The sequence below is a fragment of the Bombyx mandarina genome, chromosome 28 (genome assembly GCF_030267445.1).
Source record: "Bombyx mandarina strain Sakado chromosome 28, ASM3026744v2".
Classification (NCBI taxonomy): domain Eukaryota; kingdom Metazoa; phylum Arthropoda; class Insecta; order Lepidoptera; family Bombycidae; genus Bombyx; species Bombyx mandarina.
In genome coordinates, this window is record NC_143233.1 from 9,429,497 (window position 1) to 9,455,381 (window position 25,885).

The 25,885-nt window shown below is 45.8% G+C and overlaps 1 protein-coding gene and 1 long non-coding RNA gene across 2 annotated transcripts in view; one reads left to right on the top strand and one right to left on the bottom strand.

Moving 5' to 3' along the window:
• LOC149499730 (uncharacterized) overlaps positions 1–14,114 on the bottom strand; it is a 255,114-nt gene extending 241,000 nt beyond the window's left edge. The window contains exon 1 of the long non-coding RNA XR_016325541.1: positions 14,085–14,114. This is a non-coding gene — a long non-coding RNA (uncharacterized LOC149499730). The remainder of the gene's footprint in view (positions 1–14,084) is intronic.
• LOC114246847 (cell adhesion molecule Dscam2) overlaps positions 1–25,885 on the top strand; it is a 67,056-nt gene that overhangs the window by 2,092 nt on the left and 39,079 nt on the right. The window contains exons 2-7 of the mRNA XM_089739015.1: positions 6,966–7,011; positions 13,738–13,796; positions 14,404–14,495; positions 24,320–24,411; positions 25,342–25,493; positions 25,731–25,821. Of these exons, the coding sequence (XP_089595141.1) occupies positions 6,966–7,011; positions 13,738–13,796; positions 14,404–14,495; positions 24,320–24,411; positions 25,342–25,493; positions 25,731–25,821 (532 nt within the window). The remainder of the gene's footprint in view (positions 1–6,965; positions 7,012–13,737; positions 13,797–14,403; positions 14,496–24,319; positions 24,412–25,341; positions 25,494–25,730; positions 25,822–25,885) is intronic.

The window sequence follows — 25,885 nt, forward strand, 5'->3', positions numbered from 1 at the left end:
CTATTGAAAACCTACCTTATTCTGTCTTCGCAGGGTTGATATTTCAACTATTTTCTAGTTGAAATGTAAAGATATAGAGACAAGAGTGACTTCATGTGTAGGGCTCGAACCCTGTGAGTTCTTGGCGACAACCGAATGAGGAAACTGTCGCAGAAATTCGAATTGCACTCTTAGATATGACCCGTTCAATCCCAAAACTGCGCAAATGGGACTCATGAAAAAAAATCGTCAAGCTGCCGACAATGGCTTTCTCTTTAGTATTCCCTTAGCAATATCTGAAATACTTTTAACAGCCCCACCATAGAAGCGGGATGAAGAATTTTAAAAATACGATGAAGAACGGACACTAAGGAACAACAAATTCAATTTTTTAGCGACGCCGCAAAATACGTAAACAATATCCAAGATATACAACCTGTGGTTCGCCTGTGGTCTTCTAATCCTGAAAACTTCACTAAGCTTTTTCTAACTGCACTTAGACGGCGGAAGCTTGGCAATGATATTTCTTTTTATTTTACAAGATTCAGCGTCGTCTGCATTTTTAACGTTCCCAGCATTCATCCTCATGTAGATAACGCTCGTGTAAATACTCACCTGCATCACCAATATCGTTTCTAATTCTTAAATAATCTTACATTCGATCCAAACTCAAAACCAGAGCTCACAAATTTCATCTGTTAATACAGTTTACAAAACCCCATTTGGCCACAAATGACTCTCGCAATAGTCCTCTATAGCATTCTGAATAAACCAACATCCATTTGAGCACTGATTCCATTTATCCTGCACTCACAATATACATTGATATCGTTAGGGGTTGAATAGGCGAAAGAAAAGTATGTATATCCACAGGATATTTCATGAAAGTAGAAGATCCACAATAAGTATCACATTGTAAGCAAACAAATATCGGCCTTACTTTTATGTGAGTAAAGCATAAGTTTCTATCAAATATAATTCGAAAAACTAGCCTTGCTTCGATGATTACATTTCATTTGGAATGTAAAAATCGATCAGTAAACGGAACTATTCAAGATGCAACAATATGACAGAGCAATGAAACCTGTAATTTACAGACGTTAATTTTTCCCACGTTTATCATTGGGTCATTGGCGTCCTCTGAACTGATATCTAATACTTCAAACGAGGTTCAATAAAGAGCTGTTTTCTTTGGAACGAAGCTTCTTATGGGACGATGCGATCCTAACCAGGAAAAAACGTCCGTAACGTAAGATTTTTATTAGTAATGCACACAGTGTACGACTTAACTTTGTAATAACGTACAAATTAGTAATGCACACAGTGTACGACTTAACTTTGTAATAACGTACAAAAAGTGACATATTTTTTTTATCATTCATTGACCACGATCTCAGAGCGTTCGTTTGGGCAATACACTAACTCTTATGCAAACAACCGTGAATGAAGTGTACCACAATAAGTTCGCACCTTACCGAATGACCGTGGGTTGTTGCGAAACCTCCAGTTTTATTTTCTTTATACCTCGAATAGATCTTAAAATTAATATTTTTATAATAAGGAACTTCGTTCCTATCCGGTGTCCTACGACACCACACATCTTTTTTTTTTTTTAATGAGGAATGATAGGTAGCCCAGAGGCCTTTCCAGTTTCAGCAGGACAGGTGGGCGAGCAAGTGCTCAGTCAGGAGGGGTGAGATTTGAGCGCGTCCAAAGGAGCTAAAATCGCTGCATGGCCAAGGCTGATATCTGTAAGCGATGATCACCACTGTCCATTACATGAGCCCATTTACCTTCCAAAGGAGTTTAAAGAATTTTCCAAGGGAGTTTAAAGATTCAATTTTACTATAATATTTTCACTTTATGCGGTATTATTCCACCAAAATTCCGGTAGTTGGCACCGACATAATACGCGGCCGGGCTTTAAGCTCTCAAGTTAAAATTCCGTCTCAATGTGAAGAGATGTAACCTAGATAACGGGACAGCTTTTCAACGACAAACTTGAAAGCTTCCCCGTCAAAGCGCGCACACACATATTTATGTTTGAAGAAAGTTCTATCTAGAACGGGGATAAAAGGATTAAGACATTAATTGCGGTAAAACCAAAAAGTGGATTTTTGTTAATTTCCAGGTTTATATTTTTGAAGTGCTTGGTAAACAATTCACTTCTATAGTATAATTTTTGTGTATTTAGGATACAAAAAGATGACCTCACGATCGACTACCACGGTGAAGGAGTAACATCGTTTAATAAAAATCAAACCCGCAAAATTATAATTTTCGTAATTACTGGTGGGCTTCTTGTGAGTCCGCACGGGTGGGTACCACAACCCTGCCTATTTCTGCCGTGAAGCAGTAATGCGTTTCCGTTTGAAGGGTGGGGCAGCCGTTGTAACCTTGTACACCTTAGAACTTATATCTCAAGGTGGGTGGCGTATTTACGTTGTAGATGTATACGGGCTCTAATATAATACCAGGTGGGCTGTTAGCTCGTCCAACCATCTAAACAATAAAATAAAATAAAATGGTTTAAGTGACATTTTTGCAACTTCACCGAGGAGCCATTCAAAGTTTAAAATTTGAAAAAAATATCACAACAAGAAAACTTCTTCAGCTAATCGAATGGCGTAAATTTAATTGAGGTTCAATTAAAAACATCGAATTGCTGATGCTAATCTATACTAATAAATAAATCTACAGTGGTTTTTACGGATGTTCCGTTATAACTACTGAACCATGCATCCGATTGACTTGAAACATGGTATCCATATAGAAAATACATATACTTAATGGATAGGCTAATATTTATATGAGTGTTGGACTCCCTAATAATAATGACGATAAATAATAATTTTAATTTTAAATGCCCAGCGAAGCGGGCGAGTACGGCTAGTACCAAATAAAACGCACCTTTAATTACAATGATAAATGTCACGTAAAACAAACAGCTTTTCACCTATCGATATATGTCGAATTTTGCATTCATACGCTCATAATAATTATTAAATGCGTTGAAACGAAAAATCATTTCCCTGTTCACCGCACTATGAAATATTAATGACCTACCTACCTGTACTTACAATTGTATTTGATTTATACGAAGCAAACACACGTAATTGTATGCTTTGAAGTGTGGCGGTAGCCATCATACAACGCAAGATATTTGACGGATGCTTGAATCTCGCTTACGACATTTTCAAGACAAGCTTGCATATATTATTATACTAGTTCCGAACAACAACATTCGGACCGTCGCTCTACCGAACAATATCTTTTTTTATTGCCCTTGTAGGCAGACGAGCATACGGCTCACCTGATGGTGAGTGGTTACCGTCGCCCATGGACTTCAGCAATGCCAGGGCTGGGCCAAGCCGCTACCTACTTATTACCCGCTCGGTGGAAGATCTTCCCTTCAATCCCTACAGTCATCATCAAAATTGATATACAAGGCATTGTACGCCTGTCTTACCCGTCAGCTTCGCGACGAAACGGGTTGGGTTTTTTTTCCTACCTAATCTGATAGCCTTGAGAGGCTATTTCAGCGTAACCTTAACTAGTAGATGAGCTCATGTAGCTAAAACCTGACGACGTTGCTAACACGAACCCTAGCAAGAGCCGTGCTTCGCAGAGTCTACCACCGGATCGGAAACTCGACCCACTGAGAAGATCCGGCGAGAAACTTAGTGGGCTGTGTCTGTGGATTAATTTACTCGTAGCCCTTCGTCGCAAGCAATGGGTTCGACGAAAACGATGACCGGGGTTTGGCTAGTGGTGCGTCCGAACCCACAATACCCCCTCAGTTAGAAGTTCTACTATACTAGAAAAAGCAACATGAACACAAAAACTTTAAATTATTCGAAATATCGGAAATAACGATACAATAAACGCAAGGTTAAACCGTAGAAGTGAAATTTTAATTTTATCTACGACTAGCCGACGTAAATAATAAATAATATTTGTAAAGAAAAACCTTTATCATTTAAAAACTTTAAAAAAAAAAAAGATTCTTCTTAGACGGAATCAATCACTCACCTTTATTTTTATTTTTTTTTCCCTTGTAGGCATACGAGCGTACGGCCCACCTGATGGTGAGTGGTTACCGTCGCCCATAGACTTCAGCAATGCCAGGGGCAGAGCCAAGCCGCTGCCTACCGCTTAATACTCTCCACAAGCCTCGTTTGAAGAAGGACATGTCATAGCGCTCGGGAAACACCGTGGAGCGGAGCCTGTCTGTATTTCAGTGAAAAGAGAGTTCAGTTTTGTATAGTATAATAACCCTATTTAAAATATGAATTTTAAAAGAGATTAAGGGCTTTAAATATATATATATGTTGGTGCGGCGGCAGGGATGGCTAAGCGGTAGTTTCCGTCATCACTCGTATTTGGTTGAACTCTGTTTATAAAAAGTCAATAAAACCTTTTGAATGATAATTATTGAAACTCAACACACACAGCTTTCACAATGACAGGGTAACCGACAGTTTCGTTCCACATACCGACAGACCGACTGACTGACTGACTGACCGACTGACTGCCAGAGACTCACTGACTGAGACGGAGGAATGACTGTCTGACACGGAATGCCACGACTCTGTCTACGTACCGCCATTTTATACTGTGGCGTTACGGAGTCTACCCTTCATTTTGTGATATTTATCAAAACAACATTTCATCATTTAAAATAATAGTCAAAACAACGTCTTAATATTATTAGAAGTCGTTAACCACGACATATATATATTTTTATATGGTATACTTCAGAATGAATAAACAATAAAAGATTTAATTACGTTTTCTGTGATCTATATTACGTGAATCAAAAACTTTGTACCCCTTTTTATACGAAAATTGCGCGGATAGAGAAATATGAAATTTCCCACGCTTATAGAGAATATAGAATAGGAGTGCAGAATGATAATTTTTTTTTAAACTATACATAAATACATTAAATCAATACGCACACATTACACACACTACCATGTATTTGACATACACACGCATTTAAACTCTTTTGCTTATTGTTAGTCTGTGGTTTAGACCATAGACCATAGAATAGATTAATATTGTTGGTATTTAATACTATTTGCCTATAGTGTAGCCTTGGTGAAATATGTGATTAAAGAAGTAAAGTTTTTGACAATAAAACCTTAATAATGTTCAAACCTATAATTTAAGTTAATAATTATAGTAAAATTTCGACTTCTGTGGGACCACTAGTAATAAGAAAACAGCATTTAAAGCATTTTTATGGTAGGCAGCGGCTTGGCTCTGCCCCTGGCATTGCTGACGTCCATGAGCAACGGTGACCACTTACCATCAGGTGGGCCGTATGCTCGTCTGCCTACAAAGGCAATAAAAAAAGCGCTTAATCTGTTTTTTAAATAAATATTTCAAACAGTATTGTTATACTATACAAAACTGAACTATTTTTTCACTGAATGACAGATAGGCAAGAAATTCCGTCGAAGACAAATCTTTTTTTTTTTAAACTTAAAAGGGTTTTAATGTAGTTACTTTTTTGAGAGAGAGATATTTTATAATATATAGTGAATGTACGCTCTTGAGCTGAAATGAGACGGAGATCGTAACCAGAAGAAACGCTACGACAACTGTCGTCATTAAAACTTTCAGCATTATCTGAGCTTCAGAAGACGTTACGTCATCCGTGAAGGCGCTCGAAACTTGTACATTCATTTCTAGAAGTTTCGGAGCACCTAATTAACATCGTCGAAGGTTCAACTAGAGCAAGTTTCTAAGATACATGTGTGGCATATATTAAAATCAAATTAGAATGTAACATAATTAAATCGATTCTATGTTTATGTTATTTTTTGTGTGGATTGTTATATTTTTTTTGTTATTAAGTTGGGTGGACGAGCTCACAGCCCACCTGGTGTTAAGTGGTTACTAGAGCCCATATACATTTACAACGTAAATGCGCCACCCGCCTTTATTTGAATTTCCCAATAATTTATTAATAGATGATGACCGAGCTTTGATCGGTTTTTTTTTTTGATAACGCCATCTTGTTGTGCCTTTAAAGTTAGTTGCCCTCAATTAAGAAAAATAGTAGTATTATTCGCCAATAGATGTCGGGAAGAGTTGATTATTGAAAACACGAATAAAACAAAATTTTCTAAAAATAAATCGTAGCTAGAGCGATTTATCGCCCCCGAAATCCCCTGTATACTAAATTTTATGAAAATCGTTGGAGCCGTTTCCGTGATTCAGATTATATACATATATATATACAAGAATTGCTCGTTTAAAGGTATAAGATGTTGTGTACACTAAGCATTCCATATAAATCCAAATTGTAAATTTTTAAATACTAGAGGTCCCGCAGTAGTCGAAATTCGACTATAATTAATTGGAATTGTATAATAAATTTGTACACTATTATGACTGTATTTTATAGTTCTATAATCACAAATTTCGCCAAGGCTACACTATAAAAAATATTAACAAAGACAAACAATATTTAATTTTAATGTATTCTCAATTTGACCACAGAAGTCAAGAACAAAAGTTTGACAATTAATAGTATGCATGCGTGTGTGCGTCAAATACACGGTATGTAGTGTGTGTAATGTTTTCTTTGTTCATTTAATGTATCTTTTATGCATTGTTTTAACAAAATATTAGCATTATGCACTTCTTCTCTATATTCTCTATAAGTGTGGAAAATTTCATACTCCTCCGTCCGCACAATTTTCGTAAAAAGGGATACAAAGTTTTTGCTTCACGTATTATTTTTAAATATCACGCTATTGTAACAGACAGTATCGCAATCTGTATTTAATAAATTGTTTCAACTCTATATTCTTATTAATTAAAAACGTCGCTTGAAGCCTTAATTAACTTCCTTAAACTTCACCTAATGTTTCCATCAATCTCGGAACTTCGACAAGACAACAAGAAGCCCTTAATCCTTAACTTAATCGGAAAGACGCGTTATGATAATCCTTTCAATTTCCTTGTTACAGATATATCTTCAAGCGGCGATGTTCATAGGGGCAACGTCATCGGAAGGTAATGCTTTTTCTTTTTCATCACAAAACTGTCGTCCTTCAGACCTTCAGATCTTTAATTTTATAAGTACTGCCCCACCCTTTAGACCAGAACGCACAACCCAGCTAACCGGCAATGTTCTTCAATCAAGAATAGAATAATTGTCAAAAAGAATGACGGTAGTATGTTCCATGGGGAGTGCTCTGAGGAATTGTTCGAGATAATACCGGCATCTCGTTTTTGCCATCGCAACGCCCGCCACCGGCGTAGAGCTCATCCATACTACCTGGAACCACTGCGGTCATCCACAGTGCGTTTCCAGAGGTCTTTTTTGCCACATACCATTCGGCTATGGAATGAGCTCCCCTCCACGGTGTTTTCCGAGCGCTATAACATGTCCTTCTTCAAACGAGGCTTGTGGAGAGTATTAAGCGGCAGGCAGCGGCTTGGCTCTGCCTCTGGCACTGCTGAAGTCCATAGGCGACGGTAACCACTCACCATCAGGTGGGCCGTATGCTCGTCTGCCTAAAAGGGCAATAAATAAATAAAATGTAATATCCTGGTATCTATAGACTTCTAGGAACAATGTATATAAATTTGATTCAATAACAATCGCCCCACAAAATCAAAGCGTCATCATCGTCATTATCATCATCTCAGCCTATAGCTGTCCACTCACTGGTGAACGTAGGACTCTCCAATTGATGTCCAGTGCGGCCGGTCTGTTGCCAAGTGCATCCAACGCGACCCAGTGATTTCACTAGGTCGTCAATCCTTCTGACCCACACTGCGCTTGCCACTAAGTGGTCTCCACTGAAGAATCTTTCTGCCTCATCGGCCGTCCAATCTTCGCGCTATGCGCCAATAATTATACTGAGACCTTGGAACTTATATCTCAAGGTGGGTGGCGCATTTACGTCGTAGATGTCTATGGGCTCCAGTAACCACTTAACACCAGACGGGCTGTGAGCTCGTCCACCCATCTAAGCAATAACAAAAAAAAAATACATTGAACGTAATATGAGTTATTAAGCTATTACAGAGTTTAACTCTTAAACACATAAAGATTGGATGGTCTCATTATTTAGTTTAAGCTCCAAATAACAGGTCTGATATAATAAGCTCTCGCCCTGTGATAGCTTAATGCGAGTCAGTATTTTTTACAGAAAATAGGCTAATACAAATTAAGTTTCAGTGTTCACGACAAGCAAAAGAGACTCAACAGCTACTTAATCTCTATAAATAAAGCTAAAAACTTCACAGTCAGACTTAATTCGAAAAAGCTCATGCAGATATCCTCAGTATCGTAAAGCCCGCAATAAAAGCTCATAAAAATAAGGTGTAATATACAATAACAGGGACAGGGAAGTGAGAAACACTCTAAACAACGACCCTCGAGGGATATTGTACTTTCAACCATTACTACAAGAACTCGATTATGATCGAGATATTACTCGAATGAAAAAAATATATCTTTCGAAATGTGCCTAACCTATATTTACTGGTCTCGAAGTATTACAATTCGGCTCAGCTATAATCCACAATACTAATTGCACTCACTATGCAGATTTTAATTATTGGCCGGATTTCCGAAGCAAATGAAAATCGATCTTATTTCTTAAGGCATGCGATGTTAATGACGTTGCCAGTTCACGGACATACACTTGGTTCTTAAGAAATGTTGAGACATTGTTTCGCCTTTTTTTTTTCTGGCCGAGGGCCGAACCTCCTACGAGGTCCCCGCGCCTAGGGGGCGCGCGGGGTATGTGAGACTCAACGATCTGCAGGTGTTGAGAGCAGATCGCGGGCCCAAGGATTTTAGGGCCCACCCACTAAACGACTCCCCTGCACTCTTACACCCAACGTCCAATCTCCGTCCGGGGTCAGAATCTGGACAGAGTAGGGGGGTTCCCGCGGTCAACACTACAACCAGACACGCGGCGCCACTCCGAGGACGCCCGACCGACGAAGAATAAGATACCACTGTACTCCTATCAAGTTTTGTCACTGTACCGATATTAAAATCCTGCAGACAGATATTGAACTTAAGAAATAAGTACCCACGAGGCACAAGTTCGCGAACTACTTTTTTTATGGCTTAGATGGGTGGACGAGCTCTCAGCCCGCCCGTCGGTGTTAAGTGGTTACTGGAGCCCATAGACATCTACAACGTAAATGCGCCACCCACCTTGAGATATAAGTTCTAAGGTCTCAGTATAGTTACAACGGCTGCCCCACCCTACAAACCGAAGGGCATTACTGCTTCACGGCGGAACTAGGCAGAGCGGTGATACCTACCCGTGCGGACTCACAAGAGTACCTACCACCAGTAATTACGCAAATTACAATTTTCCGAGTTTGATTTTTATTACACGATGTTATTCCTTCACCGTGGAAGTCAATCGTGAACATTTGTTAAGTACGTATTTCATTAGAAAAATTGGTACCCGCCTGCGGGATTCGAACGCCGGTGCATCGCTCGATACGAATGCACCAGACGTCTTATCTTTTAGGCCACGATGACTTCAAATATAGCAATACCATCGTGTGATAAAGATCAAAACAAAAATGTTACAGTGACAAATTCACTGTGACCAGTAAAATAAAATACGATGGTAGGGGACGACCACAAGGGTTTTATCGTGACAATAAAATAGGCGACACAGAAGTATACCTCATGGAATAAATCTCTCGGATTATTTATGTCCAACTTGTTGGATCTGAATAGACTTTTATTAACATTGTCATTGTCGTAATGGTCACATATACAAATTAGAGTGGTTTTTAGAGTTCGAAAATACATGGAAGGAAATATTGTAGCGGGCTTAAATTTTTGAACTACCTTTAGCTCATACAAAAGTTGTTCTCTATTTTTAGCCTGATTGATGTCTTCAACAACAAATTGACTGATGTAAAAATTGAGAATTTATTAAAGTTATGAAATTTCTATAATAATAATTTAATTCGATGTCGTCAAATATATTTGAGTAAAATAACACAGTAAATACAAGAAAGTTTTTTTTTTATTGCTTAGTTGGGTGGACGAGCTCACGGCCCACTTGATGTTAAGTGGTCACCGGAGCCCATAGACATCTACAACGTAAAGGTCGCTACCTACCTTGAGACATGAGTTCTAAGGTCTCCGTTTTTACAGTACAACGGTTGCCCCACCCTTCAAACCGAAACGCATTACTGCTTCACGCACAGATCATAGAATATGATCAAAGGAAATTACATCAAAGGAAATCAAAATTGTTATTTTTATTTAATTCCGAGCATTTTCATATTTATCTACCTTTTAAACCTTCTCTGGACTTTCAAAAATAATTTAAGACCAAAATTAGCCAAACCGGTCCAGCCGTTCTCGAGTTTTAGCGAGACTAACGAACAGCAATTCATTTTTATATATATAGATAGATAGATAGATAGATTATCTATGATTGGTCTCATTCCCTTTTCCTTGTTCACTTCAAATTGCAAATTACTCTTGTTTAATTGTATTTCAAGAGATCCTTACACTTAAATGGGAACGCATTTACGAGATAAATGATTAGAATCTGCTCATATCGGTACGTTATAAACAAAGGCACATTTGTAAAACTTCAGCGCTTAACTTTGCTAATAAATTTGACAATTACACGAAACTGGCTATTAATTAATATGAACTGAAACCCGACCAGCCATCCGATGTATCTTTTGAACTTGTAAGGGCGCCCCAAAGATCCACATTCGCCTCTCCGGCCTTTGAAGTCGAACCCCTTGTAACTGGATATTCAGTCGTGTCAGTGGTTCGTATGAAATTTGAACATGATTAGAAGTTTTTATTTTTAACTATGAAGTCTTATTTTAAAGTAGTGTAGCTATGAAAAGATGTGTGGTGTCGTGGGACATCGGATAGGAACGAAGTTGCTTATTATAAAAATATTAATTTTAAGTTCTATTCGAAATATAAAGATAATAAAACTGGAGGTTTCGCAACAGCCCACGGTCATTCGGTAGCGTGCGAACTTATTGTGGTACACTTCATTCACGGTTGTTTGCATAAGAGTTAGTGTATTGCGCAAATGAACGCTCTGAGATCGTGGTCAATGAATGATAAAAAAATATGTTATTTTTTGTACGTTATTACAAAGTTAAGTCGTATACTGTGTGCATCTCTATATATAAAAATGAATTGCTGTTCGTTAGTCTCGCTAAAACTCGAGAATGGCTGAACCGATTTGGCTAATTTTGGTCTTGAATTATTTGTGGAAGTCCAGAGAAGGTTTAAAAGGTAGATAAATATGAAAATGCTCGGAATTAAATAAAAATAACAATTTTGATTTCCTTTGATGTGTCCCCCGTCGGTCTTTTATTTATCGATTGAGGCACTACGAAGTCTGCCGGGTCAGCTAGTTACTAATAAAAATCTTAAGTTACGGACGTTTTTTCTCGGTTAGGGTACTCCTCCCGCATCGTCCCATAAGGAACTTCGTTCCAAAACATAATGATAGGTAACATAGAAAAGAAGAAATCTGGCTAAAATTTAGTTCGGTTAAACCACTTTCCTACAAGTTAGGTTTTTTCCAAAGGTAATGTATGAAGCAGGTGAAGTGAGAACATTTTGTATGTATTTTGTAAAAAAAATTATATATATTTTGTGGTATGGACGTGTAGATGTCCAATATGGCATGTTTTACAGCTAAATTCTATTGACAAATCTCAAGATATGAGTTACCAATGAACTCGCCGAAGTCGTGGGAATGTCATACGCTATTTCTATACCATTCGCCTATTTCTGCCGTGAAGCAGTAATGCGTTTCGGTTCGAAGGGTGGGGCAGTCGTTGTAACTATACTCGAGACCTTGATACTTATATGTCAAGGTGGATGGCTCATTTACGCTGAAGATGTCTATGGGCTCCAGTAACTACTTAACACCAGGTAGGCTCGTCCACCCGTCTAAGCAATAAAAATAAGTAGTTCGCGAACTTGTGCCTTGTAGGTATTTATTTCTTAAGTTCAATATCTATCCACAGGATTTGCATATCGGTACAGTCACAACACTTGATAGAAATATGGTTATAATGATATCTTATACTTGGCCACGATGATTTACATATTTGATGAATAACATTTTTTTCATTATTGGCAATTTTTTTTTTTTAAATTAGTTGTTGTGGCCTAAAGGATAATGCGTCCGGTGCATCCGTATGTAGCGATGCACCGGTGTTCGAATCCCGCAGGCGGGTACCAATTTTTCTAATGAAATACGTACTCAACAAATGTTCACGATTGACTTCCACGGTGAAGGAATAACATCGTGTAATAAAAATCAAACCCGCAAAATTATAATTTGCGTAATCACTGGTGGTAGGACCTCTTGAGAGTCCGCACGGGTAGGTACCACCACCCCGCCTATTTCCGCCGTGAAGCAGTAATGCGTTTCGGTTCGAAGGGTGGGGTAGCCGTTGTAACTATACTGAGATCTTAGAACTTATATCTCGAGGTGGATGGCGCATTTACATTGTAGATGTCTATGGGCTCCAGTAACCACTTAACACCAGGTGGCCTGTGAGCTCGTCCATCCATCTAAGCAATAAAAAAAATAAAAAAAAATATATTGCCAATCTACGCAGATGATCTTATCTTGCGTATTCAAGTTCAATTGTGAGCTTCTTGGTAGTTCTAAAGCTTCGCTCAATTGCAACGATTGCCGGCGGAGGTAGAGTTTACGGCTCAGGTAGGTTTTTGTGACCGCTATTGAGAAAAATTATTCGGTAGAAATCTATTTCAACGCCCAGATTTTTTTTACAAAAAAAAACAAATTGCTTTAAATGGAATGAGGTTATACAGAAATCTCCAACCATTTGTAATTGGTTTTTTCGTCGTGGCCTAAAAGAAATGAGGCTGTTGTACCAATATCAAGCGATGCGACTGTGTCGATGTTCAAATACCGTAGGTATAGTTTTTTTTTTATTACATTGATGGGTCGAGCTGGACTGGAGCCCATGGACATCTACAACGTAAATGCGCCACCCACCTTGAGATATAAGTTCTAAGTTCTCAGTATAGTTACAACGGCTGCCCCGCCCTTCAAACCGAAACGCATTACTACTTCACGGCAGAAATAGGCAGGGCGGTGGTACCCACCCGCCTCACAAGAGGTCCTACCACCAGTAAAAAAACGTAGCAATGTTTCGAATGAAATACATGCATACTTATATAACACACATTCACGAATGAAGGGATGCCGTATAAGGCATTGTGTAATAAAATACAAATAACAAAAAATTATAATGTCCATAATTAATATAAGTCCGCCCGGGTATGTACGAGTGCCATCGACATGTCCCTCTCTCGCGCCAATCGATCGGGCTTGAAAAGTGTCTCCTCTTGGCTCTGCCATCTGTCCTGGAGAAACTCGAGAAAGGTCCTCCGAGCTTCTGGAGAGCCACAAGTAATCCTTCCTTCCAAATCGAAAGGTTTGGAAACTAAGACAATCTTTAGATTATGCAATACAAATAAATATATTCACATATAATATTACAATTAATAAAAGCCCACCAACAGTGGTATCTAACATGGATCCATTAACAACCAGACATCACGAAAATGTTCATTAAAATAGAGGTTTAAAAAAACGTCTGATTGAGATCGATTCTCAACAAAAAGCACTAAAATCAGAAAAGATTTTTAAAAAATTAACAAAGATTCAATTTCCGATCATTAAAAATAATTGGTCTTGAACGAGATGTTTTTTGTTTCAGATTTTATAGTGCTCCGAATGAAAACGGGGTTTGCCAAAACGCGACCACGCGGCTGTCAGGTATAAGAAATTTTTCTCACTGGCCTATTAAAAAAAAAAAGTACTTTTATTACTCATAAAATAACGCGAAATTACTATCTATGATTAGATTTTGTTATTGCTTAGATGGGTGGAAGAGCTCACAGCCCACCTGGTGTTAAGTGGTTACTGGAGCCCATGGACATCTACAACGTAAATGCGCCACCCACCTTGAGATATAAGTTCTGAGGTATCAGTATAGTTACAACGGCTGCCCCACCCTTCAAACCGAAACGCATTACTGCTTCACGACAGAAATAGGCAGGGTACCTTACCCGTGCGGACTCACAAGAGGTCCTACCCCAGTAATTGTAGTCAGACCGTACCTGGTCCAAAATAATGAGTTAATCACAGCTTCTAGATCGAAACCCCAACTGTTACCTTTATTGTGATACTGAATTAATAATTAACACGTTCTAAGAAAGTTTTCGGCTTGATAAATTCAAAAGCACACGATATGAAAGATGATTTGTCAGCAAAATTTTCATAACTGGATTTGAATATGATAATACGCAGACCCCATTAGGCCATAGAAGCTTGATAGCGTTCAAGTGAATCCAGGCGCTTAAAACAAAATCCGTTATTGCAGATTTAAGATTTACTAAGACTCGTCATAAGAGAAGCCTGCAAATGATCCTATCGCAGTACTTCAGTGAGACAACCGTCACACCAGGAATAGACGTAAGTGTGAATAAGCAAAAATAAAAATTTATCCAACACCATGTTATTATAATGACCTTAAATGTCCTCACCACATTTCACGGCATTTCCTTATTTGTCCTCCAATTCTGAGTTACGTTAAAATCTTCAAGTTTCTAGCTCATCGAGAAAATAGAAAATCGTATTTGTCTCTTCTAAACTTTGTAAAAACGGCTCGCCGGACCTTCTCAGTGGATCGCGATTCCAATCCGGCGGTAGATTCTTCGAAACACTGCTTTTGCTAGGGCTAGTGTTAGCAAGTTCTCTCAGGTTGGGCCCGTGAGATCCCCTTTTTTTTTTTTTTTTTCGGGCCGGGGGCCGAACCTCCTACGAGGTCCCCGCGCCTAGGGGGCGCGCGGGGTATGTGAGACTCAACGATCTGCAGGTGTTGAGAGCAGATCGCGGGCCCAAGGATTTTAGGGCCCACCCACTAAACGACTCCCCTGCACTCTTACACCCGACGTCCGATCTCCGTCCGGGGTCAGAACCCGTTCAGAGTAGGGGGGTTCCCGCGGTCAACACTACAACCAGACACGCGGCGCCACCCCGAGGACGCCCGACCGACGGGTCGTCGAGGCGATAGTCGACGACCAACGACGTCGGTCTCCGCGGTACGGCGGCCCTACCAGGCCGCCCGGGCGGTGCCGCTGGTGTTCCGGGATACCCCGCTGGGCCAGAACCAGCCTGCCGGGTCGGAACGCGATACACCGCCGACCGGGTTGCTCTTCAACAGTATGTTCGGCGACGACAGCGACGACGAAAATGCGGACCGCATCGCAGTCCGCAGCCGCCGACGCGCCGTCCCGTCCTCCTGGTGCCAGCGCGCTAGAGTGACGGTAGCGTGCGGCGCAGCCTCAACCCCCTTAGGTCGCCCCGTGACCATCACCGGGAGGAGACTGCCTCCTCATAGGGGCTGGAGCTGGACAAACGCCCTCCTCCGAACCCCGGCTCGACGGCGGCGACACGGCGCCGAGAGGGAAGAAGAGCTCTCCCTCTCCCGTTCCGCCGCCTCCTTCTGCGAGATGGTGGACTCGCAGAAGTCGAGCATCGCCTGCCAGGACTCGTCGCTGCCGAGCATCGTAGCCACGACGGTCGGAAGCGACAAGTCCGGTCCTATTTTTGCAACGAGGACGCGGCGCTGCTCCGCGAAAGCGGTGCAGTACGCGAGCGTGTGCTCCGCCGTGTCCTCGTTGCAGCCACTGCAGTGGTGGCACTTCGGCGTCGGCTCCCTCCGGGCGACGAGGTGCAGGTAGCGACCGAAACAGCCGTGTCCCGTGAGCACCTGCGTCGCTCGGAAGGTGAGACGTCCTCGGTCGCGATTCACCCAGTCCGAGAGGACCGGGCGGATCGCCTCGACAGTCCGTCGCCCGTAGGCGGGGTCCGCCAGGCGGCGAGACCACGCCTCGAGCACGGCACGCCGAGATTGAAGTTTCCGCGCTCGAACTTCCGCCGCGCCGGGACGCGGCTCCCCCCTGGAGCGGAGATCGCATCGCCACGCGTAATCCGCAGCGAGCGCCTCCGCTTCCAGGTCCCAGGGAGGCGTCCCAGCTAGCACGCACGCCGCCTCAAACGAGACGGTGCGGTATCCACGAACCGCCCTGACCGCAATCGCGCGCTGCGGACGTCGCAACGCCGCAACGTTGTCACGGGTCAGGGCGTGGCACCACACGGGAGCCCCGTACAGTGCCATCGACCGCACCACCCCCGTGTAGAGGCGGCGCACTACCACGTCAGGCCCCCCGACGTTCGGCAACAGCCGACTCAGCGAGCCGGCAGCCGCCATCAGTCGGGGACCTAATCTTTCAAAGTGAGCGCGGAAGCTCCAACGACCGTCCAGTACGAGACCGAGGTACCGCAACCCGGTTGCCTCGATCTCAACGCGAACGCCTCCGATCACGAGGTGGGCCCCCTGAGGCGGCGCTCTCCGGGCCCCGTGAAACAACAGGGCCTGGGATTTATCAAGCGCCACCTCCAGACCCAACCGTCGGATCCTGCCGATGACGAAGGCCACCCCCGCGCAGGAAAGACGAGCAGACTCGCGCAAATCCTTCCCCCGGGCCACGACCAAAGTGTCGTCCGCGTAGCAAACTATGCTTAGACCCGGGAGAGGAGCGCTAAGGGCGCTCCGCAGGACCCAATCATAGCCGATGTTCCACAAGAGAGGGCCAAGGACCGACCCCTGTGGAACACCGCGCTCAACGGGGAAGCGGAGCACCGTCCCACCGTGCCCGGTGCACACGACCGACCTATCCTCGAGGTAGGACCCGATCAGCCGACGGAGATACGCAGGGACGCCATGATACTGCAGCGCCCCCGCGATTACCGACCAGGGCAGGGTGTTGAACGCATTGGCGATGTCCAGGGACACCGCCAGTGCAACCCCACCCCGGCCGACAGCCTCATCAGAGAGGGCGCGCACGCGCATCACCGCGTCGATGGTCGAGCGGCCCTCCCTGAATCCGAACTGCTCCGCTGACAGATCAGGACCCACTCCCGTCAGGTGCTGGACGATGCGGGCGGCCATCACCCGCTCGAGCAGTTTTCCCGCTTCATCCAGCAACACGATGGGACGATACCCCGCAGGTGAGTCCGCAGGGCGTCCCTCCTTCCTTAGCAGAACCAGTCTGCCCGTCTTCCACTGCTTTGGAAACCGCCCCGACTCGAGGCAGGCTTCAAAGAGCCGCACGAGCCGGTCCCCAAGGGCACCGAAGGCCAAATCCCAAACCCGACCGTGAACACCGTCAGGGCCGGGGGCCGCGTCTTTCCTCCGCATCCTCGACACGGCCGCACGAATCTCCTGCTCCGATATGCTCGGAGGAACCACCTCAGCAGGGGCATCACCGCTCACGTCAAGGCGTGGCGGCACGCCCATGAAGGGGGGCTCAAAGTCCCTCTCCATCCGCGGGAATAGCCCGGAGACAATATCCCGCAGCTGCTGAGGCTGGAGACGCTCCGTCACCGGGAGCGCCCACGGTCGCAATTTCTTGCGTACCGTCTGGTACGGGCGCCCCCAGGGATCCTGATCGAGCGTCTCCAGGAGCGTCTTCATGCTCTGAGACTTGGCCTCGCCGATGGCCCGCCGCAGAACCTCCTGCTTTTCACGGCAGTCGGCATGTAAGCGGGCCGCCACCTCCGCGAAATCCATACCGCGAAGACGGCGACGGCGGTGGCGGGCGCTTCGGCGGCGTGCCCGCACGCACTCCTCTCTGAGGAGTGCGATCTCGGGCGTCCACCAATACGCACCGCCACGTGGAGCGCGGCCGCTGACCCGGGGCATCGCAGCATCGCAGACGCGACGCATCGTACCCCGGAACCAATCGGCCTCCGACTCCACGTCCACTAGACGCGCGGGCATCGGCGCCCACGCGGCCACTGTGGCCGCCTCCACCGCGAGCACCTTATTCAGGCGCTTCAGTGCCCATCGTGGGAATGATCGGGGAGCGCTACGCGGGAGCTCCTCCTCGCCGCGGGCCTCTTCGGCCGGCGTATTCAACGAAGTGGAAACGGAGAGCTCAAATCGGACAAACCGATGGTCCGAGAGCGTCTCCGCCCCCTCGAGAACACGCCAGCCACGGACACGGCGTGCGGCGGACGGAGACGCGAACGACACGTCCACGTGTGATTCCCCGTTCCACCGCACGCAGGTCGCGACCGAACCTCTGTTCAGAAGACAGAGACCGGTCGCGAAAGCCCACTCCGACAGGAACTCGCCGCGCGAGTCCGTGCGGGGGGAGCCCCACGCTGTACATTTAGCGTTGAGGTCCCCCGCCAGTATCACCGGGCGAGACTCGAAGCGATGAACCAACGCCTCGAGCCCACCCAGGAACCGTTCGAACTCAGCGAGACTCCTGTTCGGAGAGAAGTACACCCCGATCACGACGGTTTCGTTGACCCTAACTACGACGTACCCGGATCCCCTGGCCACCATTCCAAGGGGGGGTAACGCCGCTGACTGTCGCATCACGATCGCCACGGAGCCATCAACATCTCCGGCCCAGGAATCCTCCCGGTCGGGAGGTACGAAGTATGGCTCCGCAACGATCGCGATGTCAATGAACCACTCCGCCATGGTGTGGACGAGGAGATCCTGCGCCCTGGCGGAGTGGTTCACGTTCGCTTGGAGGAAGCGATGGACGTGATCCATTATTGAGGTGTCACGTCCATCGCTCCCTCGTCTTCCGTCCCACCTGGCGGCCCGACGGCCGCGGTGGGAACTGACTGGCCGGTTGCTTTACACGCAGCCGGCTCTTCCTCTGTTATTTTCTTCTTTTTCCCGCCACGCCTCCTCTTTGTGGAGGAGGGGGCGGAAAGACAGGCCGGGCCCCCAGCCCGATGATCGGCCCGCCGCTTCGCCGCGTCGCATAGCACGCAGTGTGGCGCGGCGGCTGTGCAGGAGACCGCTTTGTGTCCGGGCTGGCCGCAGCGGAAACAAAGCCCGCTGCGGTCCACGGCCGATGGGCACCTGGCGAGGCCGTGCCCGGTGCCGAAGCACCGGAGGCATCGCCAGGGGCGGGCCTTCTGTAACTGCACGTGGGCCATCACCCAGCCCACGCGCAGCCTCCCTGGTGAGTCGGCGGGCCGACCTTGTGGAGGCGTAGCCAGGAGCGTGGCCGCCTGCATAGGGCAACGCGCCCACGCAGTGAAGGCTCCAGAGTAAGAGCTTCGCAGCTCTCCCACTCTGACCTGCGTGAGGGCGCAATTGCCCTGCGATGCAATGGCGGCGGCCACTTCCTCCTTTGTGGCGCATTCATCCAGGCCCGTCACTTTGACTTCTGCCATTTTGACGGGCCTGTCTATACGCACCACTTCTGGGTCCGGCAGGATTTCACGGAGCCGGGTTGCTAGCTTGTCCGCGGCCGCACTGGTGTTGGCACCAGGACACTCCAGCAACCGGGCCCCGTTGGCGGTGTGCCGGACTCGGAGGCCACCCTCCACGCCCATGGCATCCACGTCGACGCTAGCGCGCGCCCGGGCCATCACCTCCCCATAGGTGAGGCCCTTTTCCTTGGCAGCCGGCAGCAGCTCCAATACGACAGCCGCCGACCGCGGGGCGCGCGGTTTTCTTGCCTTGCGCCCTCCCTTTCTTTTCCCTTCAGTTGCTGCTCGACCCACTACCTGGGGAGCATTGACTGTCGGAACGGGACGGGGGTTAGGTACGTCTTGCGCCCTCCTTCGACCCCGCTTCACTACCGTCGTCCAGGCTGCGTCCATGTTGGACGGGGCGGGAGGCAATGGACGGGGCCGGGGGTGTTGCGCTGGCTGGGCGGCATTCACACACCCCTTTGGATTGTTGCGGCTTCTGCCAGGCCCCGCCTTCGCAGGCTGGGGCGGGGCAGAAGCAGCAGCCTGAGGCCTCTCAGGTTGGGCGGGTGTTCGTCGCCCAGCAGTCTTGGACCGTGTAGTCAGTTTGGCCGCAGTGGCGTTCGCGGGCGCCGGTGCAGCCGCGGTCTTAGGCGTTAGTGATGCTTGCGCTGGCCGCTCGTGTGCCAGCGGTGGCCTCGCGCGCACTACTGTAGAGGTGCGAGCCTCAAGAATGGCTAGGCGTCTCTTGAGGTCTTCGATCTCTTTATCTTTTTCCGCCACTATGGCCTCTTGCACTTGGGATGGTGGTGGTGGGGAAACTGAACTGCCCCGCTGTCCCCGTACACCATCAATGGCCACACGCATGGCGGCCATCTCCTCTCGCAACTTTACACTTTCCGCCCGAAGCTCTGCATTCTCACTCTGAACGCAGGCGTACAAAGCCTGTAGACTCTCCAGCTGCGACCGCAGGCCAGCTGTTTCCTCCGTGGCAGTGCGCTGGAGAAATGCCTCTAAGAGTCTACCCATGGCAGTGACCACGCAATTCAGGGCATGCACGTACGTGCCCTTTAAGGAGCCTGATTTGCTCGCCACCTTGGAGACAATATCCAGAGAGGTTTCGAAAGTTTTGTGGAGGTCAGTGGGCTCAGTCTCCATAAGGGAGCGGCACAACCGCTCAACCTCTCCCTCCCTGATTCGTTCGGCCTTCCCACAACGGGTTCTCCCGCCTCGCAGCGAGCCGGCTGCCAATCCGCCGCAGGTTATCCGAACATCCTGTTCTTTGGCAGACGACGCCGCAATAGTCGCCGTTCTTTCCTCGACCGCCAAAAACTTGGCGGGCGCGGGTTCAATTTCCGAGGAGTCGGAGGGAGCGGAAGTCACCGGTCTCTTGACCGTCTTCCGCTTCCTCCGAGTTTTCGCATCAGCGTTGGCTCTGCTGGCGAACCGTCCGGTAGTATTCCGAAGCAAAAGCGGCGACTCTCGACCACTCGACGCGTAGCCCCTCGCAGAGCTTCGTGTCGAGCGCAGTGAGAGTGCACTGTCGCAACGCTCAGGATGCACGAATAGATCTTTTTCGCGGCTCGTGCTGCCGCCTCCTTCCTCTAGGCAATTGTTGCCCCCCCCAGAATACGAGGGGCAGCGTGCCTCCGATTGCTCGGAGGCACGGAGGGATTCTCCTCCCGCTGAGCGGGAGGTACCCTCCTGGGGTAATACTGTTTCACAATTGTCCATATTCATTTTTTTTTCCTTTCTTATTTAACCAGGGGTGAGGTCCCCTGGGATCAGGTGATGCCCTCGGGACTGGACTCCCTCCAGCCATTCATCCCTTCACCGGGCATCGGAGCTTGGGATTGGGGTATTTTTTATAGAGGTTTACGTCCTCGCGACCCCGTGCCTTGCGGCAGCGGCCACCGCCCCCCACTCAGTGAGGATTACGGGTTGGTCGGCAGCCCACCGAGTGCACAGGGCAACTCGGCAGACCACCGCCCCACGCTCGAAACGAGCAACCACGAAGCCACGCCGGCGAAGCGGTACCCCCCATATCTGGGGGGCGTTCCCCTGTAGCCGAAGCCGGGGACATAGCAACCAGCGGTCAGCAGCTGCGAAAATGCAGCGCTGACTCACTTCCACGACTACGGGGCACAGGGTGCCACCGCTCACGGCAGGCCGGCGAACCAGTGCCGTCGGAAGCTGCGATCTCCAGAAGGAGCACTCTTCACTTAGTGAAGAGTGTGGAGAGCGCAGTCCTTCCGCTCCTCCTAGTGCTGATTTTGGTCCGCGTCATCCGATCTCTTTCGTTGCAAAGCCTATCTAAGCTATCCTAAGCCTAACCCTAAACCTAGGACCTTAACCTACATCTAAACCTAACCCTATACCTAGGACCTTAACCTACATCTAATCTAACCCTATACCTAGGACCTTAATCTACATCTAAACCTAACCCTAAACCTAGGACCTAAACCTAAGAATCCTTGCAACGAAAAAGATCGGACGATACCTCTGGGAATGTCGCCCAGAGGATCCCGTTATCCGCCACCTACGGACGCGCCACGGTGGAAGTCCAGCAAAACTCCCCCACAGACGGAGCCCCCGGCCACGCAGAGTGCGCACCGGGGGGCCCGCCCAGGTCCCGGGCCCGTGAGATCCCCTACCCGTCCGCGCGTAGTTGCAATAGCCTCCTAGGCTACCAGCGAATAGATAAGAAAAAAACAGTAAAAATAGCAAAGATATCGTTCCATTTTTTTTATTGCTTAGGTGGTGGAGGAGCTCACAGCCCACCTGATGTTAAGTGGTTACTGGAGCCCATAGACATCTACAACTTAAATCGCCACCCACCTTAAGATATAAGCTCTAACAGCCTGGCCACGGGACATTCGCCGATACGAATATTCGCGCGGTGCGAACGGCGAAGCGTCTAGCGACTAAAATAAGAGCATAGAAATGTACCTAACAAGCCACGCGCACGGGCGACCGGCGAAGCGACCGGCGAAATGTACCGAGCGAATCGCGCGATGCGGCGGGCGGGCAAAACAAATGCATGAATACGGACGGCGCGAGCCACGGAGTCGAGCGGTAGTCGCGGCGAATAGTACAGTGATTAAATGAGTTTAGTTGTTTTCGCCGCGAAAAATTAAAACCGAAATTTTTATATTTTTTATTTATTTTTTATTTTATATTTTTAAAGTCGTCGTGGCCTAACGGACGTCCGGTGCAATCGTGTTGAGCGATGCACCGGTGTTCGAATATCAGGCGGGTACCAATTTTTGTAATGAAATACGTACTCAACAAATGTTCACGATTGATTTCCACGGTGAAGGAATAACATCGTGTAATAAAAATGAAATCCTCAAAATTATAATTTGCGTAATTACTGGTGGTAGGACCTCTTGTGAGTCCACACGCGTGGGTACTACCACCTTGCCTATTTCTGCCGTGAAGTAGTAATGCGTTTCGGTTTGAAGGGTGAGGCAGCCATTATAACTATACTTGAGACCTTAGAACTTATATCTCAAGGTGGGTGGCGCATTTACGTTGTGGATGTCTATGGGCTCCAGTAACCACTTAACACAAGGTGGGCTGTGAGCTCGTCCACCCATCTAAGCAATAAAAAAAAATAGCTGAAATACTAGCCAGACCAGCTATTTGGAAGTCTAGCCACCCAGAGTATTTCTCGTACTTCTTGTGGAATTCTCCATCTATAGGTACACTCCGATTCTTATTCAAATCATGTACTTCACAATCTTTTCCAAATAATAGGTCCTGAACCAAAAAACTATTAATTTGTAAGCAATATCGAGATAATTTCGATATAGACATTTTGCTGTCGGACTTCCTTACTAGTCGCGGCGGCGAACGTGAGTACCCGTGGCCTGCAAACGGTGCTGCGTGAATGGTCGCCTCGTCCACCGCTTCGCTGTTCGCACCGCCGATCCCCGTGGCCAGGCCGTAAGGTCTCAGTATAGTTACAACGGCTGCCCCACCCTTCAAACCGAAACGCATTACTGCTTCACGGCAGAAATAGGCACGGCGGTGGTACCTACCCGTACGGACTCACAAGAGGTGTTACCACCAGTAAAAATGAGCCAGCTTTATCGACAGATCTTTGTTCCGCTCGACATCTCGAAAAAAGTCTATTTTTTTATTGTTATTACCCTTTTAGGTAGACAAGCATACGGCCCACCTAATGATGAGTGGTAGCCGTCGCTCATGACGTCAGCAATGTCAGGGGCAGAGCCAAGCTGATGCTTATCGTAAATGTAATTTCAAATTATTGATTTTTGTACACTTCAATAAACAGTTCTTTTTTGCCTCACCTCTCACCCTACGTTAATTTTCGGACCCAACACATTAAAAGTAATGCTGTCCAAACACCTTCATTTAGAACAGTGATTCTCAAAGTGGTCTATATCGACCCCTAGGGGTCTATGACAACATGCAAGGGGTCTACGACAGCGAAAAAAAATTTGGGGGTCCACGATAGTGGATCTCAACACATACACTGATAGTACCTATTTACTTACATCATACTATCTTATAACATCACGACATATACATTATTTATAAAAGTACCTTTGAAGTAAAAAAAATATTATATATGTTTATAAAATTGTGTAAGTTTTAGGATGTTGGTATTCGCTTTGTGGTCGCAATACATTTTGAATTTAAATTCAATTAATAATTGTATAAATTAACATGTGTTTTTACTTTAAGTTTTTAACACTAAGCTTTACTACAGTTAGAAATTTACAGGAAATCAATATCAGATAAGTAGGGGGTCTACCCAACACGGAAAAACATGGCAAGGGGTCTACGACAAAAAAAAAAAAAAAAAACTACAAAACATTTCTAATGTGGTTTTTAGTGCTGTGGTGTCAGAATTTACCAACACTGTAACTTATCTTCGTTTTCGCTGACAATTCTAATACATCCCGTGTGTTCCTTATAAAGCGTACAGATGATATTGTATTGTGCTTTTCTCGTACAAAATGATTTATTTCTCGCAGGTAAACTTTCAATGTACCGTGAGCGGACCGCATCCATCAAAACTTGTGTGGGAGAGAGATGGTTTGGTTATATCTTCCAACACTGATTCGAGGTATGAACGATGATATATCGCATTTGGGGTTATTGGTGATGAATATCATAAAGAATTAAACGGAAAGGAATTTTTGATATATTTAAAGAGTTTTAACGCTCACTAAACAGTGATGAAAGAAATGTGTTAAAAACTTGAATTGCATTTTCACGAAATTTCGCGTCGTTTCCTCATACCGCGCGTCATACCTAATATCTGTCTTTTTTATTTTTGTGGAAGAACTGTAAATCCACAGGACTGATTTTGATAATACGTTATCTACTTAGCAGACAATGTGTCCAATTACTTTTTTATTTTTAAAATTTTTATTGTCCTCGTAGGCAGACGAGCATACGGCCCACCTGATGGTGTTTGGTTACCGTCGCCCATGGACTTCAGCAATGCTAGGGGCAGAGCCAAGCCGCTGCCTACCATTAAGTCCTCTCCACGAGCCTCGTTTGAAGAAGGACATGTCATAGCGCTCGGGAAACACCTCGAATTAAAACAAGCAATCAATATAAGGTATTTTGTGTATGAACTTTTGGATGCGCATTCATCTATATTAATAATAATAATATAACACTTTATTTACACCATATGTACAAAGTAAGCATATAAAACAATATATTTATATTTACGGATGTTCCGTTATAACTACTGAACCATGCATCCGATTGACTTGAAACTTGGTTTCCATGTAGAAAATACATGTACTTAATGGATAGGCTAATATTTATATCAGTGTTGGACTCCCTACGCCAGTTGCAGAGTCGTTAATGATGAGAACCTTTGTGGGGGTGAGAAATAACAATGTTAATTTTATGCCCAGCGAAGCGGACGGGTACAGCTAGTTACTTACTATTAGATACTAGATACTTATTTTAGAAAAGTAAATTATAACGATTGTAGCAAAATGAAATAACATTGACGTTAATCCATGCCTCAATTTAGGTACAGCATAGGTCAAACCATGACAGCGGACGGGAGTGTAACCACGCAACTGAACATATCACACGCGAGGGTCGAAGATGGAGGACTCTTCTCCTGTGTCGCTCATCACGCCGACAATAGCATAGCTCACCATGACAGACTTAATGTATACGGTAAAATATTTTTGTGCAAGATTTCATTTAACTTTCAACTTAATAATCGATTTGTGTTGAGCTGAAGTCTCAATTCGATTCGAATTAATGCCATTCCAGCCAGAAGTACATCAGATCAAAAAAGTTGCTTCATTGTAGAAGAAGTTAAGACGGCGACACCAACCCGCTCAGACAATCACATTTATTACTATTTAGGACAGCTTTTGTAAAATGTAGCTTTATTTCCTTTTTGTCCAGGTCCTCCGTATATAAGAACTCTGCCGCCACTGAAGGTTCAAAGCGGACAGAGTGTGACACTTCGATGCCCCTACTATGGGTACCCAGTTAGGTAAAATTCCATTTGTTTTTGGTAAAATCGTGATAAGAACAAAACAAAACCCCCCGTTTTCGAG